General features: G+C 40.6%; 2 protein-coding genes across 2 annotated transcripts; both read left to right on the forward strand.

The window, feature by feature from the left end:
- The first annotated feature begins 1,145 nt into the window (after window positions 1-1,145).
- On the forward strand, window positions 1,146-11,858 carry cenpu (centromere protein U). Its single transcript, XM_034699010.1, has 13 exons — window positions 1,146-1,445; window positions 2,769-2,814; window positions 2,938-3,031; window positions 3,489-3,717; window positions 3,826-4,029; window positions 4,563-4,647; window positions 6,445-6,519; window positions 6,621-6,711; window positions 8,467-8,593; window positions 8,716-8,794; window positions 9,244-9,291; window positions 11,432-11,493; window positions 11,683-11,858. The coding sequence occupies exons 1-13, from the start codon at window positions 1,441-1,443 to the stop codon at window positions 11,822-11,824; spliced, it is 1,287 nt and encodes a 428-aa protein (XP_034554901.1). The 5' UTR covers window positions 1,146-1,440; the 3' UTR covers window positions 11,825-11,858.
- A 2,507-nt stretch (window positions 11,859-14,365) lies between these two features.
- On the forward strand, window positions 14,366-23,191 carry LOC117823784 (caspase-3-like). Its single transcript, XM_034699015.1, has 7 exons — window positions 14,366-14,481; window positions 16,542-16,622; window positions 17,687-17,829; window positions 19,394-19,522; window positions 19,824-19,999; window positions 22,516-22,630; window positions 22,849-23,191. Exons 2-7 carry the CDS (start codon window positions 16,546-16,548, stop codon window positions 23,076-23,078), a joined length of 870 nt encoding a protein of 289 aa, XP_034554906.1. The 5' UTR covers window positions 14,366-14,481; window positions 16,542-16,545; the 3' UTR covers window positions 23,079-23,191.
- The last annotated feature ends 568 nt before the right edge of the window (window positions 23,192-23,759 follow it).

Raw genomic sequence — 23,759 nt, forward strand, 5'->3', positions numbered from 1 at the left:
AGAATTGAATTAATTTAAATCAGGTCTGACTGCTCCTGCTGGACCATGGAAAGACTGCAGATTAAAAGCACTTCAGCATAATGTCTTCTTTTTATAGTCAAGTCTCCATCTGCTGGACCTCAGAAAGACTGCAGGATTTTAGCCCTAAGAGAAGTCAAATTCTGTACACTTTTCAAGTCTTTAATCCTCCCCTTACGCTGCTTTTATTCCATTTCAGGCAGTTTCACTGACAGGATCTTATATCTCGTTTTGATATTGTCTTGTTCCTTTTTATCTTTTTTTAAATATATATATATATATTGAGATTTAAACCAGATATTTGGGATGCAGGGATGGTCCCTTCTGACTCCAGAAAGCTAAACCAAATGCTGAACTCAAGGCATGGGCATTGTGGTAACGCTGATCGTTAGGGAGCGTTGGGGATTGACTGTTACATGAAACTGTAAATTAGTTACAGAATCAGATTATCACTAAATATGATTACAAATGATGAGAAAATGATTTATTTTCACATGGTGAAGTATTATAGACTGTGTAAGAAAATGTGCCTCAAATAGGAGGAAATAGCTCCAAGACTGCACTGATTTTTCTCATACTGTGTACGTTTTTTTAATAACCTTGTGCAATTTTATCTGTGTAATAACTTACATCACTATCTATTCTTTAGATAGAAGTGTACATAGTGTGTATATATCTGTAATATATGCCATATTTTATTTTATTCTATTTTTATTTTATTCTATTTTATTTTATCATTACTATTAATGTTGTTATTATCTTTTTAACTATGTAAGTACATTGTTGTATTCCCCTGTCCCGTGTTGTAAGCTGCTGTAACAAAATAACTTCCCCCAATGGGGGATCAAATAAAGTATATAAGACATAAATTACAGCATTATCTGAAAATTAAACTCCCACCTTTTTGTTTATTTGATAATAAAAATTTACATTTCATTCACGAGAGGCACTAAAATAATAAAAATACATACAATCATCATGTCATGTCAGGGTGCTTGAACTACATTTTTGCCCACTTTATTTAATTTCGTTTCAATACATTTTTTACTCCTCCTTCTCGAAAGAGCGGGTTATAGGGATTATGACCCCCTCCGCTCGCCGTAGGACCAGTTCCATGTTTTAGATTAGGGTCTACACTCTTCGTAAATTCTTCTTTAATTTGATTACAGTTCAGCTGTACCCGTGCTATGCCAGCTTAGAATATATTACAGTTGCTGTTATTTCGTAAATAAAGTATTTTGACGTGTTAACTTTTGATTTGTAAGACAAAGTGTCTCCATCAGATCACGTCCACCCCTGTGTGTCTGGAATGGTTCAGTCCGGAACTTGAATGTTTTGCGGGAACCTCTCTCAGCTGTTTATCTTACAGGCTGTGGTTTCTGATCGAGTTTGGACAGATTTGACGTGTAACCTTCAGTCAAAATGAGGTGAGAAATATAATATATATAATACGTTTTCCATATCTCCACCATGCTACATATGTCCTTAATAATATGACGGAGTAATCTCGACCGTCTGTTCAAACTACAGTCAACCTGTAACGTTGTTTATTAGAGAGAGACGAGATTAGGTGTTACTGCTCATGTGCTACAAGTATCCTAACTAAATGAAAACATTGGAAACAGATTTAAACACACCTTCTTAAAGCTAATCAGTACGTAATGTCAGAGTTATCAGGATAAAGGTCAGAAAGAGTGAACGATATAAAACTACGGAAGCCGTGAGCAAACATTTACATTGCATTATATTTACTTTGTTTCCTGTGAAAACCTGTTAATCCCTGCTGTTTCTCTGGCTAGATGATCATAATGTGTGTCTTCAGAGTTGTTGAAGCCTAAAACAAACACTGAAATAGGCTGAATTTACCTCAGTGTGTGTATACCAAGATCTGTCACAGTGACCAGTCAGCTGTTTGTTTTTAATGACTTTTAGCCTCCTATATTGAAATATATAAGAAGACAGATCATAATAACAAGTTATCTTGAGGCTTCAGTAAGAAACACCTCAATACGTGTTGTTTTCTTAAGGAAATAAACTAAGCAATAGGTTTATGTTCTAACACACTTGAGTGAGGCGGTTTAACACTCCTGTTACATGTAAGTTAAGTAAAGTTTATTTAGTGTAGTGCCCTTTACAGAGCATAGTCACAAAGTGCTTCACAGAGTATCAAAATAGACAAGACAATAAAATGTGCAATAAATAAGATAATAATGAAGGCAGACAAAATAACAACAAACTACTGATGATGGTCAAAAGCCATGACAAACAAATTAACCTTAAGAGGCTTTTTAAAAGTCTCAGTGGAATCAGCACAGCACACTTGTGGTGGAAGATTGTTCCACAGAGTTATAGCCACATGCTCAAAGGCACGCTCACCTTTAGTTTTCAGCCTCAAAGGAGGCACAGCAAGCAGACCCTGGTCTGAGGATCTGAGGGGTCTACTGGGGATGTAAGGGTGGAGCAGGTCAGAGATATATGAGGGTGCTTGATGATGGATAGCTTTATATGTTAATATGAGGATTTTAAACCGTATTCTGAATTTGATTGGCAGCCAATGTAAGGAGAATAGGGTTGTTTTACTGGACCTGGTTAACAGTCTTGAAGCAGCATTGGTCAAGAGAAGATGTGTTATCAGTGAGCAGACTGAAGGCTGTGATAAGTGAGGAGGATGTCAACCTCAGTATCAGCTTCATTTAGACCACGTTCAGGCACAAAAACTGATCATGATGATGTTTTCATTGTTTCCACAGCGCCAAAAAGGGCAGAAGAGCCAAAACACAAAAAACTGAGATGCAGGTGAGTGATGAATGATACGGTATAAGAAATATGAAAAAAAACATGCAGTTATTTATATATATTAACAGTGTGTGTTGTTACATCCTGCATTCAAACTCCCTCGATGTTTTCTGCTGAATTCAGACCCAGAAAGCTTCAGATGTGGCTGATATGGATTCCCCCAACCTGTCTGCGATAGAGAGAGCCAGCTTTATGGAGGGACTGCAGAAACCTTTCGGTGAGTCTTTATCATGCAGAAGCCCTTTTCATGTTGAGAGTCCACAACTGCTCCATAACACAGCTCCTCTGTCATGATGTCTTTGTGCTCTCATATCAATCCTGCATGATAATGCAGAAGCACGAGACGTAAACACACAGTGGGAGCTTCACACACACGAAGGCATGCACACACACACACAGGGCATATACTGCCTCCAGGACACTTGGCCCATTAACACAGAGTCTCATGAATACAAATCAATAAAGTTCCAGTGCACTTTTTTAATCATGCACGTGTTTGCTCTCCTCGTACTCTTGTGTTACAGTTTGAGGCAGTCTGCATTATTCTACTGAAGCACATTTCAGTGCAGCATTTTCTCCATGTTTTCTTCTGAATGTCCCTCACTCTGTCCCGATCTAGACATTTTTTTGATGTTGAACTCTCAAGCTGACCAGACCCATCTTGTTTTGTCTAGGTAACCCTCTGCACAGTACCGCCATGGAGGAGGATTTAAATGTCCCTGAGAGTCAGAAGGAGGAAGAGAAAGCTGGGAGAAAACCAATCCCTAAGACACAAAAGACTTTTGTGAAGCAGCGTGGAGATGCTGCGAAGAGGAAGAACCCAGAGAGGGATGCAGAGAATGAGGAGGAAGAGGAGAAGAAGAAGAAGAGTCGGAGAAGTACTGGAGGGAATGTCAAAGCTGGGTAAGATCAAAGAAAACTTGTTTCCTGGATTTACCTCTTTCACTGAAACTAGTGTGTTCGTCTTTGGAAGCAGCTTTGTGCTTCTCTTTAACAATCTGTGTTCAACAGGCCAGAGAAGGAAGCAGAAACAAAGAAAAAGAAGGGAGCACCTCTGGGACAAAGACAAGACTTGGAGGCAGACGGGAAAGAATCAGACGCAGGCGGCAGCCTCAAGAAAAAGAACCCACGTACCCCAGCAGCCAGCAGTGTTGAACGTCTGGTCAGGAAGAAGCCCGCCAAGAGGAGGAGCTCAGGGCAGATGCCTGCAGCAAGGTGAGTTCAAATAAACGGCTCATTCTCCAGTCTGAGTTGGCGTACGTGTCACAGAGTTCATGGTGAATGCTTTTCATGAAGAAAGTCATGTTGCAATATTTGAAGAAGAAAATGACACCTTCAGGGACACAAACATTACAGAAAGGTTTATCTTATGTTGCATGGACACAACACGCAAGGAACTCCATTTTTATTCTCCAAAGATCTGTTTATTTGAATTTTTACACATTATATTCAGAAAAATCAATTAAAAAAATTAAAGCAAGTGATGTTTGTTTGTATAAGAAAACGAAATGAGTGAATGAATAAAAAAAACAATAATAATAATTTAAAATAAATAAATAAAATAATAGTGGAAATACAATAAAATAAATAGGTTCCTATTTAAATAATAAATGAGTACAAAAGGTTAAAAAAATTGAACTCTTTTTTTTATTTGATTTGTTGTCTTTATTTTAAACATTTAAAAAAAAAAAATAGAACAGACATTCAAGAAAAAACTACAAAGTTGTCTCTCTCTGTGTCCCTAAAAGGAAAGAAAAACAACTGCAGGTCAACCAAGACAGGAAGAGAGAGACGAAATCAGGGAGGGGAAAGTCTGACCACCCTGAGCCACAGGTAAGAATGTCATTGTTAATGTTTGAAGTTCAATAAGGTGATCATTTTTATCTTTATCCACACAACTGAACCTCAGTGAGAGCAGCAGTGTTGATGTTATTAGTCATTGAATGAACACAGTTTAAAATGTGTTTGTAGGAGAGGAACACTGGGACTGGTATTCTGTGTTTGACATGAGCGCCCTCTGCTGTGCGGAGTAGAGGGGTGCGTCCTGTGATGTGTTTCTGTAATTAGACACTCTAAATGACTTTGATTTTTCTCAGTGACAGTGTTTATTTTTATCTACGTTGGATGTTTGGGAGAACCTTCAGATGTAATATTAAACACACATATGATGGTCTGGACTTACAACACTATGCTTCACGAGCTGCATCAAAGCTCCTACATTGATCTATGTGGTGTCGCAGCTCCGTCCAACAGTCAGCTCAATCTTTGCTTCCTGTGTTCAAACATTTTCTTCAGCTTTTTACTGCTACAAAGATAGCTGTGCAAGACTTAACATGCTTCTGTTGTTAACAGAACAACCCGCATACTGGAGCCAAAGTGAATGTTTATGATTAGTTCATCGCTCGTGGCAAGAAAGAGTAAACACAAACATCTGGTGGGCCAACTTTAGGGATCACCCTCACAGGACTTCAGGGGCTTCGTACAATAGTAGTCCACAATTGTTGTAAGAATGTCAAAAAAGAAAGTGGCATGATGAAACACATCAAGGAAAGGAAGTCATTGGCTGTTTCGAAACGGCCTGCTACATGCTACCTATGTATTATGCAGTACGTACTGCATACAACATATTGTGTCTGGAGGTAGTCTGTAGTATGACTGTTCTGTTGGATCTGGTCTGCAGGATGCTGGGTCAGGTGTTGCACGATTTCTGGTTTCAGAAAGCAGAAGTAAACAAAGACCAAGCTGATAGCGAAGCTGCTTCTTTAGCATCACTTAAGATTTAAAAAGTTAAGAAGTGGTTTATATGGAATTTAATAATTTTCACAGCACCTAAAAACTGAGTTCCCCCTGTCAAAAAAGAAGAAGAAGAACGTTAGCGCTGTGCATTGTGGGAAACTACGTGAGGGAGACTGGTCCCCTGCAGACTGAGACATGTTCCTGAATCAGTACAACATCCTGGGAGCTTTGACATACTGCAGATTTTGCTCTTGTTCACATACCACATACTGAATTTTTGGCCAAATCAGTACGTACTGCTAGTATAGTAGGAGGTTTCGAAAACAGCCATTGAGTGATCAGTTCTGTGGAGACTGTTTGGGTGCTCACACAACATTATGATGCTTCTTCACCACTGCGCGGTGGTACAGTGGCTATTGTTGTTACCTCACAGCAAGAAGGTTCCTGGTTCAAGTCCTCGGTCGAGCAGGTGCCTTTCTGTGTGGAGTTTGCATGTTCTCCCCGTGCATGTGTGGGTTTTGGGGCAGCAGTAGCTCAGTCCATAGGGACTTGGGAACCGAAGGGTCGCCGGTTCGAGTCCCAGTGTGGACGAAGTTTGACAAGTGGACTGGTGGCTGGAGAGGTGCTGGTTCACTTGCCTGGGCACTGCCGATGTGCCCTTGAACAAGGCACCGAACCCCCAACTGCTCGGGGTGCACTGGTTGACGGCAGTATCCTCACTCTGACATCTCTCCCTAAGCATGTTCACTGCATGTGTGTGCATTTGTATGTATATACCAAAAAAAACTCTATGTGTAGCATGTCCAAAAAAAGAACGAGTGAAAAAATTGAATTCCCCCCCTGGGGATTAATAAAGTACCTTTCTTCTTCTCTTCTTCTTCTTCTTCCTTCTAGGAGGAATCTGACACGGAGACGCAGAGGAAGGTCCTGCCTTCCGATGAGGAGGTGGTTGACGATGACACAAGCTGGGTATGGACTAACTTCAGAAGACTGCTGTACCAAGAGCCCGGCACAAACACAAAAAACTGAGACTTAACTTTTATGTATTTATTTGTGTGTTTATTTTTTAGATCCCAAGTCCCAAAAATACCCAGAAGAACAGTTTGGGCCAAAACAGAAAGTCTTCATCTGATAGAGCTAAATCTGGAAATTCTTCATCAGGTATGAGAGAAGATCATGAGAGCTCTTCTGACCAAGAAGACAGCTCAGATTCAATTTCAGATCTGATGTTTTCACTCGGTTCAATGAAGACACTTTGATGTTTCACTTAGAGGTATGCTTATCTTGCTGAGAGTTACAAGAGGGCATCAATCCCACGTTCATGACCGTGCATTTGATAACCCTAAAGTCAGCTTATTAATTAATAAATAATAAAAAGAGGGGACGAACTCTTCTGGCTCTGAAGAAAGGTAAAAAGAAAACAGGATTAGTCTCAGTTTAACACCTAAAGGGAGGCAGTGATCTGGAGAAGGTAGACTTGGGAGGAAAACTTGTAGTGCCACAGGAGATCGTTTCCTTGAATCTGAGGCCTGACATGGTGCTCTAGTCAGTCAGTCAGAGGAGAGTTTATCATATAGAGCTGGCAGTGCCTCGGGAGGACTCAGTGGAGGAAGTGTATGAAAGGAAGAAGCTTAGGTAATCAGAGTTGGCAGCAGACACAGAGCAGTGAGGTTGGAAGGTTAGGGTTTGTCCAGTAGAAGTAGGATGTAGAGGGTTTGTAGCACCATGAACTCTCCCACTACTGGAAGAACTGGGAGTGCATGGACAGAGTCTGAGAAAGATAGTAAAGGAATAGCAGAGGAAGCAGTCAAAACTAGTAGGTGGATCTGGATGAGGAGGAGTAAGATCAGTTTCAGTAGGGGGAGGTAGAGCACACAAGAATAGACCAGCATCTCATCTTGGCTGTGCCTCCCCTGTCTTCTAACATCTAGCTGCAGACTCTTCTTGTTGTGTGTTGGGTGGTGAGGGGGCTGCGAGGGGAGGAGGTAGTATAGGTGTTGTCACTACCTGGAGCTAGCATGTACGGAGCCTGGGTCCGTTGAACGTGGCAGTACTGTATGGGTTGGGTTATTAAATTGGGGTGTTCTGCTAGTGGATATGATGGACAGTGGGAGCTGGCATGGAGGGGGGTTGCTCTGGGACTCCAGAGTTCATTGTTTAGCCTCTCTGAGGTGTCGTGGGCCGAACTAAAGGAAACATCAGTGAAGGGAGGAGCCCACTTGATAACCCCAGTGATGTGCTGGCTCTCGCTGCCCGTCTGTCTTTTCTATCAGGCTTTGGGGGACAACAGGAGCCATGTGGTAGGCTACTAAACGTATCAGTAGAGGACGTAATGAGGTGGGTTTCTTCACTGAGTGCTCATCCTCTCTTTCAGCACAAGTACCTTGTTGGTCAGACACTTTCTAAACTTCACTGTAGTCATGAGATAAAAAGGAAGCACAGCTAAACTTTGAAACATTTTTTGCAAAAAAAAAAAAAAAAAAAGATATCAAACTTTTTTACTGAATTTTAGACATTGAAGCAGGATTTCTTTTTTCTTTATTTCAATATTTTGACCAAACCCAGCGAGCTTCTCCTTCCAGTTCCCTGTCCTGGAGCTTCTTCATGCTCTTAGTATAAAGTTAACAGGCAAATATTTAGGCTCTGTTCATCCAGCCATCTTACCCTCAGCAAGACAAACAGCCTCTGTAAAGGTTAGGTCTGAAATGATAGACTGTTAGCATGCAGCTGCCTATTCTTTAAACTGGATTATATAGAGTTAATAAACACCAATGCCCTCACAGTGCCCTTAACGCAGCTGAAACATTTGATGGTGTTCTGGGCTTTGAACTGTTATTAGAGATCAAGTGTTGTTTCATTTTTTATTGTGAACAGTTCTTTACAAAGTCTGAAAGTTCCTCATTCTCCCGTCTGAAGGCAGTGCGTCTGAAGAACCAGACAAGGCGGACACAGATCAGCAGAGGAGGAAGAAACAAGGCCGTCAGAGAGGAACAGAGCTGGAGGTTGTGCTGGACGCGTTTGCTGATTTCTGTGATGATTACAGGTAAAATAAGAAAACTCTTGATCTCCTTCATGTCGTAGCCTGTCATTGAATCCTCTCATGTCTCGTTATAGCACAATAACTTCTCTCATTCAAAGAGTTTGAATGCTTCATGTTTGTTTCAGGGAGTCTGTGAAGTCTAAAGCAGTCAAACAGTCCATCGAGTCCTTCTCCACGGTTGTTAAACAGCAGCTCATGGAAAAGGTCAGACTTTCTCCTTCTCCTTGTGATAAAGTATTCTGTGTTGTTTCCGTCTGCACAGGGGCTTAGTTTTGTTCCAATGGTGAATTGCGTAGGCTAAGGTTTGGAGATACACAAAGTTCATGCAGCTTCTTTTCTGATAAGAGGTCTCAGTGTCAGGATCTCTCTCAGTATTACAACTACCTGTTCACATGGGAACTTTCTTTTACTGGTTTCACAGTTTTTGAACTACAGATTTATCATTTATAACATGCTACTCATGTCTGAAATGTTACATCAGCTCTCAAAAATAAGCCTTTAAGTCACGTTGGTATTTGAACAGAGTGATGTGACCATGTCAGCAATAAATCAGAACAAACATGTCCAACAAACAAGACACCGATGATGTAAATGAATGTAATGATTTATAAACATCAGGAGAATTCATCTGCTTTCTGTCTTCTCTCTTTCAGATCTCTTCTCAAAAGGAGCTCAGGGTTCTGAAAAGAGAAAACATGAAGGTACATTTCACGACCAGCTTTTATCACTGATGAACTTGGATTATGAAAGCACTATGAAGAAAGCCACTCGTGATGCTTTAAGGATGTATCTTACTGACTCTGTTGATGCCTGACTTTTCTGCTAGCGACATCATGAGGTTAGCTTTTGAGGTGAATTGTTGCAAAGAGCATCAGCAACAGGAGTTAACCTCACTGAGTAATGTCAGCTTGTTAGCCGTGTCACTGCCAGCATCTTAGCACACTGACGTTGGCTTTAGTTTAAAGCCTCTGGGAACGTGAGTTGGAATATTTAAAATTCATATAAAATATCAAAATGTAATGTGTAATTAAGCATCAACAAAAATCTGAGTGGAAATAAACATCCATAACTCTGAGAAAACGCTGTTCAAAAACAGCTTATTTTCCAGGTCAGAGCATTTCCCAGGACTGTGTGGGCGTGGCCTAACTCTTTGATTGACACATCAATCAAACTAAACCATGGCAACAACCACAGCGCAACATGGAGCAGCACAGAGACAAAGCCTACATGATTGAGCCGTCCTACTCCAAATCTGAATCCAAAAATCTCAAGGATCTGAAAATGATTTATTTCAAACAGTCTCTGAGTGCTGAGTCACAAAATACTTCTATCAGTTATTACTTTTATCACTTCATAGTCTCCAAGTTCAGGGCTTTAGGAACGTTTGTTGAACATTTGTGGACGTGACTCAGTGTTTTCTTTATGATTGTTTGGATATTTTATGTCGTCATAGATATCCAAGTTAACCCCGCCTTCTTTAAAGCTGGGGTTGGTATTCTCGGAAAACTAGCATGAATTTGAATGTAGCACTTCCTCAGGACTCTGTCTAACCCCTCCCCTCCTCCCCTCGAAGCTCCTCCAAGGCGACGCCCCCCCCCCCCCCCCCCCCCCCCCCCCATGCACGAGCGCCTCTGACTTGCGACCATATGATGGTGACTGATTCAAAAGCGGTCCTCACCAAAACATATCATAGTGAAAGTTAAAAACACAAACAAACATGGCTGCTGTTAGTACTCACAACTATCATGCTAGCATTATCCAGTTGTACCAGTGACACGATATCAGGAGAAAAGTTATAACACATATAATACTGTAACAGCTCTACTGTTTGTTAAACGTGTTCAGTGTAGATGTTCTTAATTCCTACAGTGTTGATGGTTAGTGAAGGCATCAGGAGAGGTGTAGAGTGTGTGAGCTGGAGAGAGGAGAGACAAGAGGAGAAGTTCTTCATTCGTTCAAACATTGATTGTTGTTTTGTTGGTTGGCGTGATCACGGCCGACAGTGACCGGTTATTAAAACTCAACGTGTTCACGAATCGGCTCGTCATCCCTACAGCGTCCGGACGGACGCTACAGTACATCTATATTTTCTGTAGGACTTACTAAATGTCATTCATTCTTTTGCTTGTCAGAGCCCCGTGGTGAGAGCTTTTTAGACTCTGATCCGGACTACAGTCCTGAGCAAAGCACCTCATCGAGTCAGAGGGGACAGGCCCGAGGTCGAGCGAGAGGGGCAGTCAGTAGAGTCAGGGGAAGCAGAGGCAGGGGACGGGGAGTGAACGCCGGGGAAGGGGAGTGAACGCCGGGGAAATGTACGCACAGGAGGCGGGCAGAACGACAGGACGTGATTTGAATGGTTTAAAATTTTGGCACCCAAAAAACGGTGATTGGTTGGTGTTTTCCCAGGTTTACTCCGGCTGTAGATAGCAGCTTTTCTTCACTCTTTTTTAAGAACACATCATGTAATGATTGCCATCAGGACATAAAGATCATTTTAACCAGTATGACAAAAAGTGTATCTAAATCTGATTACCAACCCCAGCTTTAACCTAGCGTCAGAACGTTATCAAAAACATGACAGATAATATTTTAAAAATTAAATTAAGTTCAGTTCTAATATTTTAAGCAATATAATAGTATGTAGATATGACTATAAATATCATAGTTATAAAGTTTTTGTTGATTCGGGTTCCCAGAGGCTTTAAGTAACACTGATCCGAAGTGCTGTGCAGCATCATGGTGCAGCTGGTGTGACTGCAGACTGAGAGTCCTGTTCCATATCACTTTTTGTGGTCTGTGTTTAAAGCTCTCCTTTGTTTGGTGTTTGTGTTTGTGCGTCAGGTGGGATCTTTGATCCGTAAGAAGACACAGAGATTGTTGGATGCCAAACATGAGATGATGAGGTGAGTGGTCGAGCAGCACAGCGGTTCAAACACCAGTTTTCATTTTCATAATCTGACTGCACTGTTACTTCAAAAAATCCTCTTTCAATAAGTCAGATCCAAGCCAGTGAGATGCATAATTAGATGTATGATGCGACGGTAACAACGGTATCTTCCAAGTACTCACAATGACCTTTCCTGTCTTTTCAGGATGGAGAGGCAGCTGTTTTTACAGAAAAAGGAGAGATCTGAACTCAAACTCCGATTACTTGATCTGAGACGAGGCCAAGCGTTCCTGCAGCATCTCAGACAGGGTTCTCTAAAATCCTTGAAAAGCATTAAAAAGTTATAAATTAAGTTTTCAGAATAAAAAGCCTTAAAATGTCTTTCTAAGTCTTATATTCACTTCTGAGAGGTCTTCAATTTTAGATGGCACTTTGATGCATAGTTCAGAAGAGCTGCTGTGTGCCCCTCTACACGATAATAAACTAAACAATCTGAATATAAAGTTTTATTTACCAACCAGAGCAGAGTAAAGGAACACTGTGACTACAAGACATCAGGCTGGATGTTGAGCTTGGTTGTCCGTGTGATCCGCTGTCTGTAATCAGCACTAAAGCAACTTTAACGTTATAGTTACCTAAATGTGAAGAGATTTCTTGTCAGCTGTGAGTGGGATCATTCGTCCAGTCTTTTATAACATATGGACAATAATCCGATCCTGATCTGTTTATTTAAGTCTCATTCTTTATTAATTGACTGTAATGACTCAATTTAGGACAGGACAGCTTGTTCGCATCAGCATCAGAGTTTAAAATCTGTGTGGAAAGGATTGTTTTCCCCGACGCATAGCCCCGCACCCAACTAGTGCATGAATACTTCATACTATCACATCTACACCGTCCTTTTTTGTCTTCCACAGCAGAGCAAGTGTTGAGTGGATCAGATAACATTTTGAAGACATAGAGTACACATAGCACGGTCCTTCTGACACACACACACACACACACACACACACACACTCTCTCTCTCTCTCTCTCTCTCTCTCTCTCTCTCTCTCTCTCTCTCTCTCTCTCTCTCTCTCTCTCTCCTGTCCACAGGGGTCTGTACAGAGTGCACTCTGAAAAAGAAGAGGATAGATTCAGGAAGTTATAGATGTTAGACACTAACTACATAACTGGGGTAAACACTGAGATCAAACATTATTTATTTTGACCTGCCGGGGACTACAGATGAAAATTAGCCTTAACTCTGGCATATTTACATGGATGCTACGCTGAAATGTTAATTTATATGCACCGTCCCTTTAAATAAATACATGCATTTAGCTTCATCATCCCAGATATACTGGTTTACTGACACAGATACAGGCTCATTCATTGAGACAAGCAGCAGACCTGTCAGTCACAGGTCTGCTTCATATACATGCAGCTATCCTGTGTCATCAAGGTAAATACAGCTGATCACTTCTCTACTCCCTCTCCTCTGGCTGACTGAAGGATCCAAGAAGAGCCTCACACGGTCACATGAGCTCATATGAGAACTTTCACTTCATCTTCATACATATTTAGAAGAAGAGAGCCCACTCCTTCATATCTCTATCTGCAGACACTGTTTAGATTGAAAGTCTATTTAGAATGAGCTTCTTATACTGCAGAGTGAACACAAGCGCTAAAAGAAGAAATGAGTCTCTTTTTAAAGCTCCTGTGAGGAGTTTTTGAGTGGTCATGAAATGGACTGAAATGAACAGTGATGCTTCTTAATGACCTAGAAAAGCAAACAAGATGGTTAGAAAAGGTATTGATCTTTACTGTTTTGTTATTTTAAAGCCTGAAATCGCTGTGAGAGGGTAGGTGTCAGATGAGGTGATTGACAGCACATAATTTACACATGTATAGGACAAAATAAGCAAGATCACTTAGTCCACAGGGGGGCACCAAAGTCAACACAAACAGAAAGTTCCTCACAGGAGCTTTAAAGGAGGAAAATAAAGTCCCCATGTTGGAGGACAGAGCAACAGCCAGCCTTTGCTTTTTGAATCCTTGACTTCTTCTTTTTCTCTGAGTATCTCAACACTGTCAGAAAAAGAGACAGAGTGATGGAGGCAGCTGGCTCAGAGGAGTTTCAGCCTGTTTCTCTGTCACAGGGACAAACAGGAATACTGCTTCATGTTGAACAGCAGGTAAGGACTCATGTTGGACTGAACATCACTCTGGCTGACCTGGAGCGCTAACTCCACAGGAGCAGTTTAGAAGGTGCAGCAGAGACTTTACTTCCTGAGACTCCTCAGGAAGAACCACCTGTCACAAAATCTGCTTGTGTCTTTCTACCACTGCTCCATCGAGAGTGTGCTGACATACTGTCTGTGTGTGCATGGTATGCCAGCTGCACAGCAGCAGAGAGGAGAACACTAGAGGGTCATCACCTCCGCCCAGGAAATCATGGGCTGCCCCCTCCCCTCCTTGATAGCGCAATGTGTTAAGTTCAAAGTTTTTTAATATGTTCAAATAAACGTGTTCTGCTTCTCTGATATTCTGCTTATGCTGTGTTTATTTTACTGTTTACGCTGCTTTCATCCAGGGTTACTGAACAGACTTTGAACTGGTGTCAACTGGTTTCACTTTAGCTGGAAAGTTCTAACACATGTCAGCACATACTTATACTGACAGTCTGTTGGTAGCCATCTATAGATATGTTCACTCATTCTCTGCAGCAGTGGTTTAGTGACACACCTTTCAAGCTAAAAGAGAAACAGCAGCTTTATGACACTGTTATCAGTTTCTCGCACATGCGGGGACGCGTAGAGGAATTGGTTGGCAGGTTGGTCCACTGTTGTCTGAAGTGTGAAGTGTTGTGGTGTGTCCCGCCCATCAGGAAGCCGCAGTCCTTATTGGCTCAGAGTATCCGGTCTGTACTGAGGCTCAAAGTACAGACTGCATGAAGTCAAGAGAAGGAGGAAGAGGACCTGAACACACCTTACAGTTTCTCCAACAACGTCCGTGACTAAAGGTTTGTTTGATCTGTAATTTATTGATTATTATGTTGAACTATAATTTAAAGTCTTTGTCATGTGAGGGACTGACATGTCAGTTTACTTCAGGGAGCACCTGATAAACAAGTTTGTTTTATTAAAGAAGTTTCATTATGAGACATGTCCTGTACTGTTACCATGTTGCATACTCCAAACTCTGAAGCAAAGAGTTTAACTTTACCATCAGTTTATTTCCCCAGTGACTCAAGAGCTTTTTACATGTTTGTGTATTTAATACTGGAGATATCAATACATGCACAGGCAATAAATATAAGTTACCGCAAGTCATTTGTTTTCTCTAATTACTGTTTTAATTGAAGGCCAATAAATCCTTTGTTGAGGTGTCAGGGCTGTTTGATTGACAGCTCACCTGTGACAATGAGTTCTTTATGGTTAGCTGTGTGAAGACAGATTATTAGAGCTAACATTAAATAGAAGAGGTTCGAGTTTGGAACGTTTTTGTTTACTAATGCTGAGAGAAGTTGTGTAGAATTTAACAGGCGTGTTGTGTTACTCCTTTCACTGTTACTGATGGACACTGTTTACAAACCCAAAGCTGACAGACCCTCCTGATTCTTGAAGTGTTACAAAACAGGATACAATTTTGAAAAGTCATGATGGTCAGACTAATTATTTACATGTATGAATCTGTCCTTTCTTAAGCTACTGAGATATGCTTTGATACAACCTCACATCTTTTCTCTCTTTTAACAAAATGCACTTAATTCCTTCCCATCACCTCTTTCATGTCAACACCGTCAGAGACTAAAAACGCACACAACACTCACATTAAGCTACCACTTTAAAACTGTACATAAAAAAGATTGTTTCATCAAGGCTGACAGAGCCCACAATAACACTACTTTTAACATGTTTTAATTTTATAAAGATTTTCATCTGGTTTCATTGGACTGAAATAGAGTTTTAACCTTACCTTCAAATGCACTTCAAATGTTTTTAAGTTTAAAAACACAGTCTCATGTTAGATGACAGCTTATCACATATGACCAGCTATTCCTCAATAATATGAACAGCGACAGAGACGTGATGGAGTTGAGACATATCTGACGGTGGTGATGAAACCCACATTTGTTGTCATTTTAACTCAAACACATTGAGTCACTGAAATAAAATTATTAAAACACAAACTAAACAATATTTATGTTAATAAACCTTTAATTCAACTTAATAAACAAATAACTAGTAAAGTTAGAAAGTTCTGATGTTTTTTAAATGTATGTGACCTTGAACAGAGGGTGATAAACTCAACTCAAGCTTAGTTTATGGTTGGCATGTAACCTTTTACTTTCTGTTCATGCTCTAACATGTTACTCATAAATCTGAAGATATGAATTCAATAATAGCTCAAAGTTCTTGCAGAGTTGCTTAAATTAATTGAAGTAGATTTGTGTTTGCTGTTTCCTCTTTGATACAATTTCTTGAAAAACAACCATATATTTGTAAATAGTTGTTTTCTACGTCAGCCACTTCTTACCTGGAGCCGTAGAGAAAGCATAAAGGAAATCTGCCTCCACAGGAATCCTCTCTGATGTTCCCTCCGATACGCTGTCAGTCTCAATGCCTCCATCCAGGTCTGAGCCACGGCACGCCTAAAATGACAGGGAATCCAGATCAATAAGCTGTGATGGTGTTTTATGTTAGCATGGGGACCCTACTGTACAGAGAGGCCATGTTTTTAAGTTTCAGCCACTAGAGGTAGTTCTCATCCACTCCAACATGTTAACTGAGAGTTATTCGCAAGTGTTCATTCAGTCAAGCTCAACATACAAGTCCAAGGAAATTTATCTCAGCTCCTCAAGACACCATAAATGACCGGTGACTCTTGATACACCACATACCTGTCTGCCAAAACCACTGAACTGATAACTAAATGAACCTATTCATGATTGCACAAGCGTGAAAGAGACTGAACACGAGGAAAAAAGACAAAGAGAAATGAAAATCTCAAAACAAGTTTAATGTTGGTGATTTTTTTTAATCTTCTGCATCATTTTCTGTTTTCCCTTTGTGTTTGTAGGAACATGTCTGAGCCTGGTGGGGATAGAGATGCCCAGAGTGGTGGAGACACAGTTGATGCCTTAGCATTTTTCTCAAAGAGGTAAGTAGTGGTAGCTGTTGCTTTTCAGCAGGTGTTTTCTTGCAGAAACTGTCTGATGCAACTTGCATCCTCTCCCACGCAGCTGCTTGTATGTGTTTGTCAAGTTCAAGTAAACACGCTGTCCGCTGTTTCCAACTGTTAAAGACTTTAGACAGACGAGGTGTTTGCTCCTGGTCGGACACTGCAAAACAAAACAGTTTGAGGAACACTGAGAGGACTTTAATTGGCACTTGTGCACAAAGCCATGTTGACCTTTGACCTGTGTCTGAAGGGAAGTCTTGTGTTACTATGAACTATGGTTGCTTAGGGAAGTAGTGGTAGCTGTGTAAAGTGAAGGCCAAAATCGAGGTGAAAGTTTCACATTCATATTTCACCCAAACACATACATTCTGTTTAATCTTACAATGAAAGATTTAAGCTAGCTCGAACCATAGACTGTATCAATACTGGACGTAGTATCCGTGACGTCACCCATCTGTTCCTGAGCGCTGTTTTGAAGCCAATCTTCGGCGGGACCCATATTGGTAATGCTGAAGTCAACCAAAATTAGTGTGAGCTAAAGAGGCGGGCCTTTAGCCTCCTCGCTAACAGCTACAGTGTTCCCACCTGACAATCAGGTCAGTCATGTACCTAAATGAGCCAAGCCGTTTTTTTTAACCAGGCTGTAAACATGTCTATTATTACTGCAAAAATCATCTTCCTTTAATTAGTGTGAATGTGGTTTCTGGTGTTTCTGCAGCCAGCCTCAAGCAGATGCTCGATGAACTGCAGTTTATAACACTTCCGCTTATAACAATTCCACATGGGCATCATATTTTAAGACCGGAGGTTGCAGCTTGGCTTGAACACTCTACAATGTATTCATACAGCTACTACTTTAAACAAAATCCTCCTGTTTATTAGGATGTTCCAAAAATCCTGAGCATTTCCCTGTACATCCCATCAGATGGTTGTTAAACAAGTTTCTTAAGTTCCCACTGAGCCTCATGAATATGAAACACAACATGTTTTTCATGGTGTGCATCCATTTATGTTTGTATTTTCTATGTCATGTAACTTTTCAGGCAGGATGCAGAGCCTGCAGGCAGTCTAAAGATGCCCATCAGCTATAAAGCAGCAGACCATGACCCTTACCGATACAGGATGGACTACCCGTGCATGGGAACCTGTCTGATCATCAACAACAAAAACTTTGACCCCCACACAAGTAAGCACACCAATTAAAGGTGACATATCATGCTTTTTTCATCAATATATATTGGTCTAAGAGGTCCCCAAAACATGTCTTTAAAGTTTATGCTCAAAAAAACACTTTGAAATCAGATTTTGGCATGCCTGAAAAGTCCTCTTCTTCAGTCCTCCTCAGAACACTCTGTTTTCCCTCTGACCACGCCCCCTCAGGAAGTGGATGTGCCTCGGCTGTCCAGCACGTTGATCTAATGTTTACATGTTGGCTGAATATACACGGCTGCTCAGAGATCACGTTACTTCAACCCTCTGAATCTGATCCAGAATCTGATTGATCCTGACGGAGAGGCGCCTGTAGCAGGACCTTTCTGAACGATTGGTCATAGATTTAGTGTTTCTTGTTGTTTTATTTATCAGTATGTCGACGTGTGTCTGGGTACACAGCTACGAACATGTAGCTATGTGGCTATGCTAACTAGCGCTAACACTTATCCATGATAAATAAAAATCATCCACTAGATCTTCAAATCTGCAGACGTGGGGAGTAAAACCGACATCTGCCAGAAAGGCAGCAGGACCTTTCTGAAGGATTGGTCACAGATTCTGTGTTTCTTGTTGTTTTATTTGTCAGTATGTCGACGTGTGTCTTGGTACACAGCTACAGCTACAGCTATGAACATGTAGCTATGTGGCTATGCTAATTAGCGCTAGCACTTATCCATGATAAATAAAAATCATCCACTAGATCTTCAAATCTGCAGACGTGGGGAGTAAAACCGACCTTTGTGTTTATTAAGACAGCCTACAACTAGCATGCCTCCCTCCTAAGCTCCTTGTTAGCACACATTTGTGCAGGTAATGAAAAACGGAGGGGGGATTCAGTATTATTTTATACAGTCTATGGGCTGAACAAGCTCCGAGCTCTGACTCCGTGACAGACCGGATATTGTTGTTACGTAACAAAAACACTGAAGTCTGAAACGGCTCGTTTCACACACATTTACAGAAAAGTGTAGAAATCAAAACAGGGGCAGAATGGATTTTTTTTCATTCTCGGGGGGTTTGTAGACATGCCAGGGAAACATATTTCAGGTAAAGAACCATTAAAAAGTCCATTTTGCATGATATGTCACCTTTAAAGAAGAGTCCCAAACAGATGAATACCCTGGTCTATCTCAGTTCATGATCACATGATCACATGTTCTGCTGAAACAATGATGATGATGAAAACAATTGTAATGCATGTAGTCGTGCATGACTTATTGAACAATGTTGATTCTGCTGACTCACTGGAAGAACTGTAGAAGTTAAGAGCACCTGTGCTTTCTCTACCATCAAAAATCAAAATGTCAGCTGCTGAAACAGGCAGCTGAAGTGGACTTCATCCTTCTTCCTCTCTGCACATGTCAACAAAATGAAGCTCCAACATTAGCTAACCGGAGTTTCTAAAGCAAGAAGCGTCAGTTCTGAAGGTTCTGGTTGAGTCTTGACCGAAAGTGAGGCACATGACATATTGTCTCTGGACTATGTTGTAGATGCTGATGTTGAAAGTCTTCTAATTATTCTCTTGTGCATCTCTCTAGATATGAGTACTCGTAATGGAACTGATGTGGATGGTGCCACGGCTATAAAATGCTTCTCCGATCTGGGCTACAAGATAAGGTTTGCCAACGATCAGACTGTGAGCCAGATAAAACAGCTGATGTTAAGTGGTGAGTTATGTCTACTTCACATCACAGCCCTGTTAAAACTGTGCATTGTATGTTATCTGTTATCAGGTGCTGCATTTATAAGCACTGGGGCATAGCAGCATCTACGTGTGGTTTCTCCTTAATTGTCATTTTTGTGTGTGAGTTTTGGAGCAGTTATCATTCAGAACAGCTTCCTGCTGCATGAGAGCTAAAACTGCCTATATGTCACCACTGTTCCTCTTCCACATCACAACAGATAAAATGAAAGAGTTTTTGCAGACTAGTGATTTAATAGTTCCTGTCTTTGTTTGTGTGTGTCTAGTATCCCAGGAGGACCACAGCAATAATGCATCATTTGTATGCGTGTTGCTCAGTCATGGAGACGAGGGGGTGATATTCGGCACTGACGGCTTTGAGAAGTTAGAAAATCTGACTAACTACTTTAAAGGAGATCGCTGCAGGAGTTTGGTGGGGAAACCAAAGCTCTTCTTCATACAGGTCGGTTCAATAATCCCAAACTGTGATTGTGTAAATAAACCAACATGTGTCTGGTGTCATGTTCTCAGATTTCTTCACAGTTACAATCTACAGTGTTTACTTTATTTGGCTGATGAGGATAAAAAAAATGCAGGCCAACACGTATATTCTAAATATATTTTGTTTCAATACAAACTAACCATTATTTAATTCCAGGCAGTGTGGAAAGACATTGAAGTAGTAACACATTTATGAAGGACAATATATTCACAGATTTGTTGAATGTAAAACGATATACAAACATAACTATTGATAGATAATCACATTATGGCTGTTGGAGATCATTTTGAGGTTTGAATATATGACAATAGAGAATAAACTGTTTGTTTGAAATGTGTATGTTATAATTGTTTTGATGCTTGGCTAAAAATGAACATGCTAAAGCTGCCTGTACATTAGCTTCCACTAATCAAAGACACTGGCTGCATTAAACATGAGAGTAAGTAAACATAATGAGCCACAGAGATCTGCTCTAATAATGTAATATCAATCGTACTCATTGACTTGTTTTTGGGGCATTCTTTTTCTTAGTTGTCAGTCTTTTCATAATGCGAAGCCTTTCTGAATAGAAAGGGGTCTGTAGTATCTGTACTTTTGTCGTTAAACTAACGGTATGAAGGAAATCACTTCAAAGACAGACTGAAATAAGAGGCTGACTTGCAGGAAAGTAATAAAAGATATAAAGGTGAAAGATGAGGAATCAGAACTTTCTTTAAACCAATACTCAATGTCTGTTTGGCCTCTTATAACCTCATACTGTATTAAGCGGCAACCTCCGGTCTCAAAATATGAAGCCAATGCGGAAGTGTTATAAACTGCAGTTCATCGAGCATCCGCTGGCTGCAGAAACACCAGAAACCACATAGACACCCATTCAAAGAAGATGATCTTTGCAGCAGAAATAAACAGGTTTACAGACTGGTTCAAAAAAACAAATGCGGTCTGAGGAGCTAATTTCTCCATCGGCACACACTGTACGGGGGGTGATTTTTTTTTTAACACCCTGGTTAAGAAGATATTAAAATGACAAGTTTTGCCCAAATAACGGCATGACTGACTTGATTGACAGGTGGGAACACTAGCTGTTGGTGAGGAGGCTCAAAGCCCACCTCTTTACCTCACACTAGCTCCACAGACGTTAGGTTGACTTTATCATTTCTATTATGGCTCCTGCCGACGATTGGCTTCAAAACAGCGCTTCAGAAGCAAATGGATGACGTCACGGATACGTATAGGGTATGAATTGTATATTTATACCTCTTTAAAAAACTCTTATATATCGAATTAACATAAAATCTAGCTTATTCACAATAAAGTCTTCTTCTGCTGTCCTGTTATAAATCATATGAAACATTTCCATACATGTTAAAGTCAAATCAGCGTTTCTCCATTGGCATTTGTAACAGATGCAGAAAATAACAGCCGCACCCAAGGAGTCCTTCCTGTAACTTTTAGGTCTGTTGGTCTTTTCTTTTCACTCAACAGTCCTGTAACACTGCCAAAGCTCACCCTTAGCTGTGGTTTGAGGTTGCTTCACGACGTGTCCTTGGTATTACTCTTGCTATTAAGAATGATTAACCTTTGTTATCAGGTTTTGACCAATCAGAATCAAGTATTAGACACAGCCAGGTGATCGGTAAGAACGCCAGATGATAACGTGTGAGATTTCAGAGGGACTCTCAACAGGTGCTACTTTGCTATTTCATGCCAAGCTGAAAGACATACAAGTCGATCATTTTTATGTGCAAAAGTCAAAACTCTGGGCTCATTGTGGCACAAAACAAAGATGCTATTAATGAACACTTGCGAATAACTCACAGTTAACATGTTGGAGTGGATGAGAACTACCTCTAGTGGCTGAAACTTAAACACATGGGCTGTTTCCGAAATCGCCTACTATACTAGCAGTACGTACTGATATGTCCAAAATTCAGTATGTAGTAAGTAGTATGTGAACAAGAGCAAAATCTGCAGTATGCCAAAACTCCCCGGATGTCTACTGATTCGGGAAAATTTCACAGTATGCATCAGACCAGTCTGCCTCGCGTACTGTTTCCCATAATGCACAGCGCACGTTCTGCTTTTTCTTTTTCCTCATTTTTTGACGGGAGGAAATCCGTTTTTGGGTGCTGTGAAAGTTATCAAATTACATATAAACCACTTCCTAACTTTTTAAATCATAAATGGATGCTAAATAAGCTTTTTATTTATCGGCTTCGCCATTGTGTACTTCCGCTTTCCAAAACCGGAAATCCAGCGAAGTCTGGCTCGGCATGCTGCATGACAGATCGAACAAAACAGTCATACTACATACTAAATTTAAACGCAGTATGTAGTAGGCAATACCTACTGCCTACTACATTAGTAAGTAGTATGTAGCAGGCCGTTTCGGAAACAGCCATGGCCTCTCTGTAGGGTCCCCATGCTAACATAAAATACCATCACAGCTTATTGATCTGGATTCCCTGTCATTTTAGGCGTGCCGTGGCTCAGACCTGGATGGAGGCATTGAGACTGACAGCATATCGGAGGGAACATCAGAGAGGATTCCTGTGGAGGCAGATTTCCTTTATGCTTTCTCTACGGCTCCAGGTAAGAAGTGGCTGACGTAGAAAAGACAATGATTTTATTTCTTCTGTTTAAAATAGTCACACTCTGTTCAAGCTGCCTCCATTGTAACAGTTAACCCTGAAACCTGCGTAAAATGGGTCTGCTGGTTAGAAATACGAGGCTACTGCTGTGAAATGAGCGAGCAGAATCAAACACTTCACACAGCTGTGTAGAAATACTGCATGTTGTTTGTCTTGCAGGCTACTACTCTTGGAGAAACACATCCAATGGTTCCTGGTTCATTCAGGCGTTGTGTGAGATGTTGCATGGGTGCAGTGGAGAGCTGGAGCTGATGCAGATCATGACCAGAGTCAACCGCAAGGTGGCAACGCACTTTGAGTCTTCCTCCAACCTCCCTGGATTCAGTGGCAAGAAGCAGATCCCCTGCATCGTCTCCATGTTGACCAAAGACTTCTACTTTCCTGTCTAGATCAAGATACATGGCTTCTTTTGTCCTATGACCCAATCCATATGTTTATATGATTTTACTTGAAATTAAATATACTTGACAGCAATAATGTCAATAAAAGGATATTCAATATCTCAATGTTTAAGATAACCTTTTTTTAATCCATTTTTGTGAAAACCAAGTGTGAAAAACGTTCTCACAAGCTCCGACACACGATCACATCTGTCAGTCAAAGACAACAAATCAATCAATCTTTATTTGTATTGTGTCAAATCACAACAAACGTTATCTCAAGACTCTTTTACAAACAGAGCAGGTCTAGACCACTCTATGTCAAATTATGAACAGAGACCCAACACCAAGACAGGATAAGACTCAGTCTTACCTTAATCCACCATGAGCATTGGTAAGGAAAACTACCTTTTAACAGGTACAGTGGGGCAAAAAAGTATTTAGTCAGCCACTGATTTTGCAAGTTCTCCCACTTAGAAAGATGAGAGAGGTCTGTAATTTTCATCAGAGGTACACTTCAACTATGAGAGACAATATAAGAAAAAAAATCCAGGAAATCACATTGTAAGATTTTTAAAGAATTTATTTGTAAATTATGGTGGAAAATAAGTATTTGGTCAATAACAAAAGTTCAACTCAATACTTTGTAACATAACCTTTGTTGGCAATGACAGAGGTCAAACGTTTCCT

This window comes from Notolabrus celidotus, chromosome 13, assembly GCF_009762535.1.
Source record: "Notolabrus celidotus isolate fNotCel1 chromosome 13, fNotCel1.pri, whole genome shotgun sequence".
In the NCBI taxonomy this organism is placed as follows: Eukaryota; Metazoa; Chordata; class Actinopteri; order Labriformes; family Labridae; genus Notolabrus; species Notolabrus celidotus.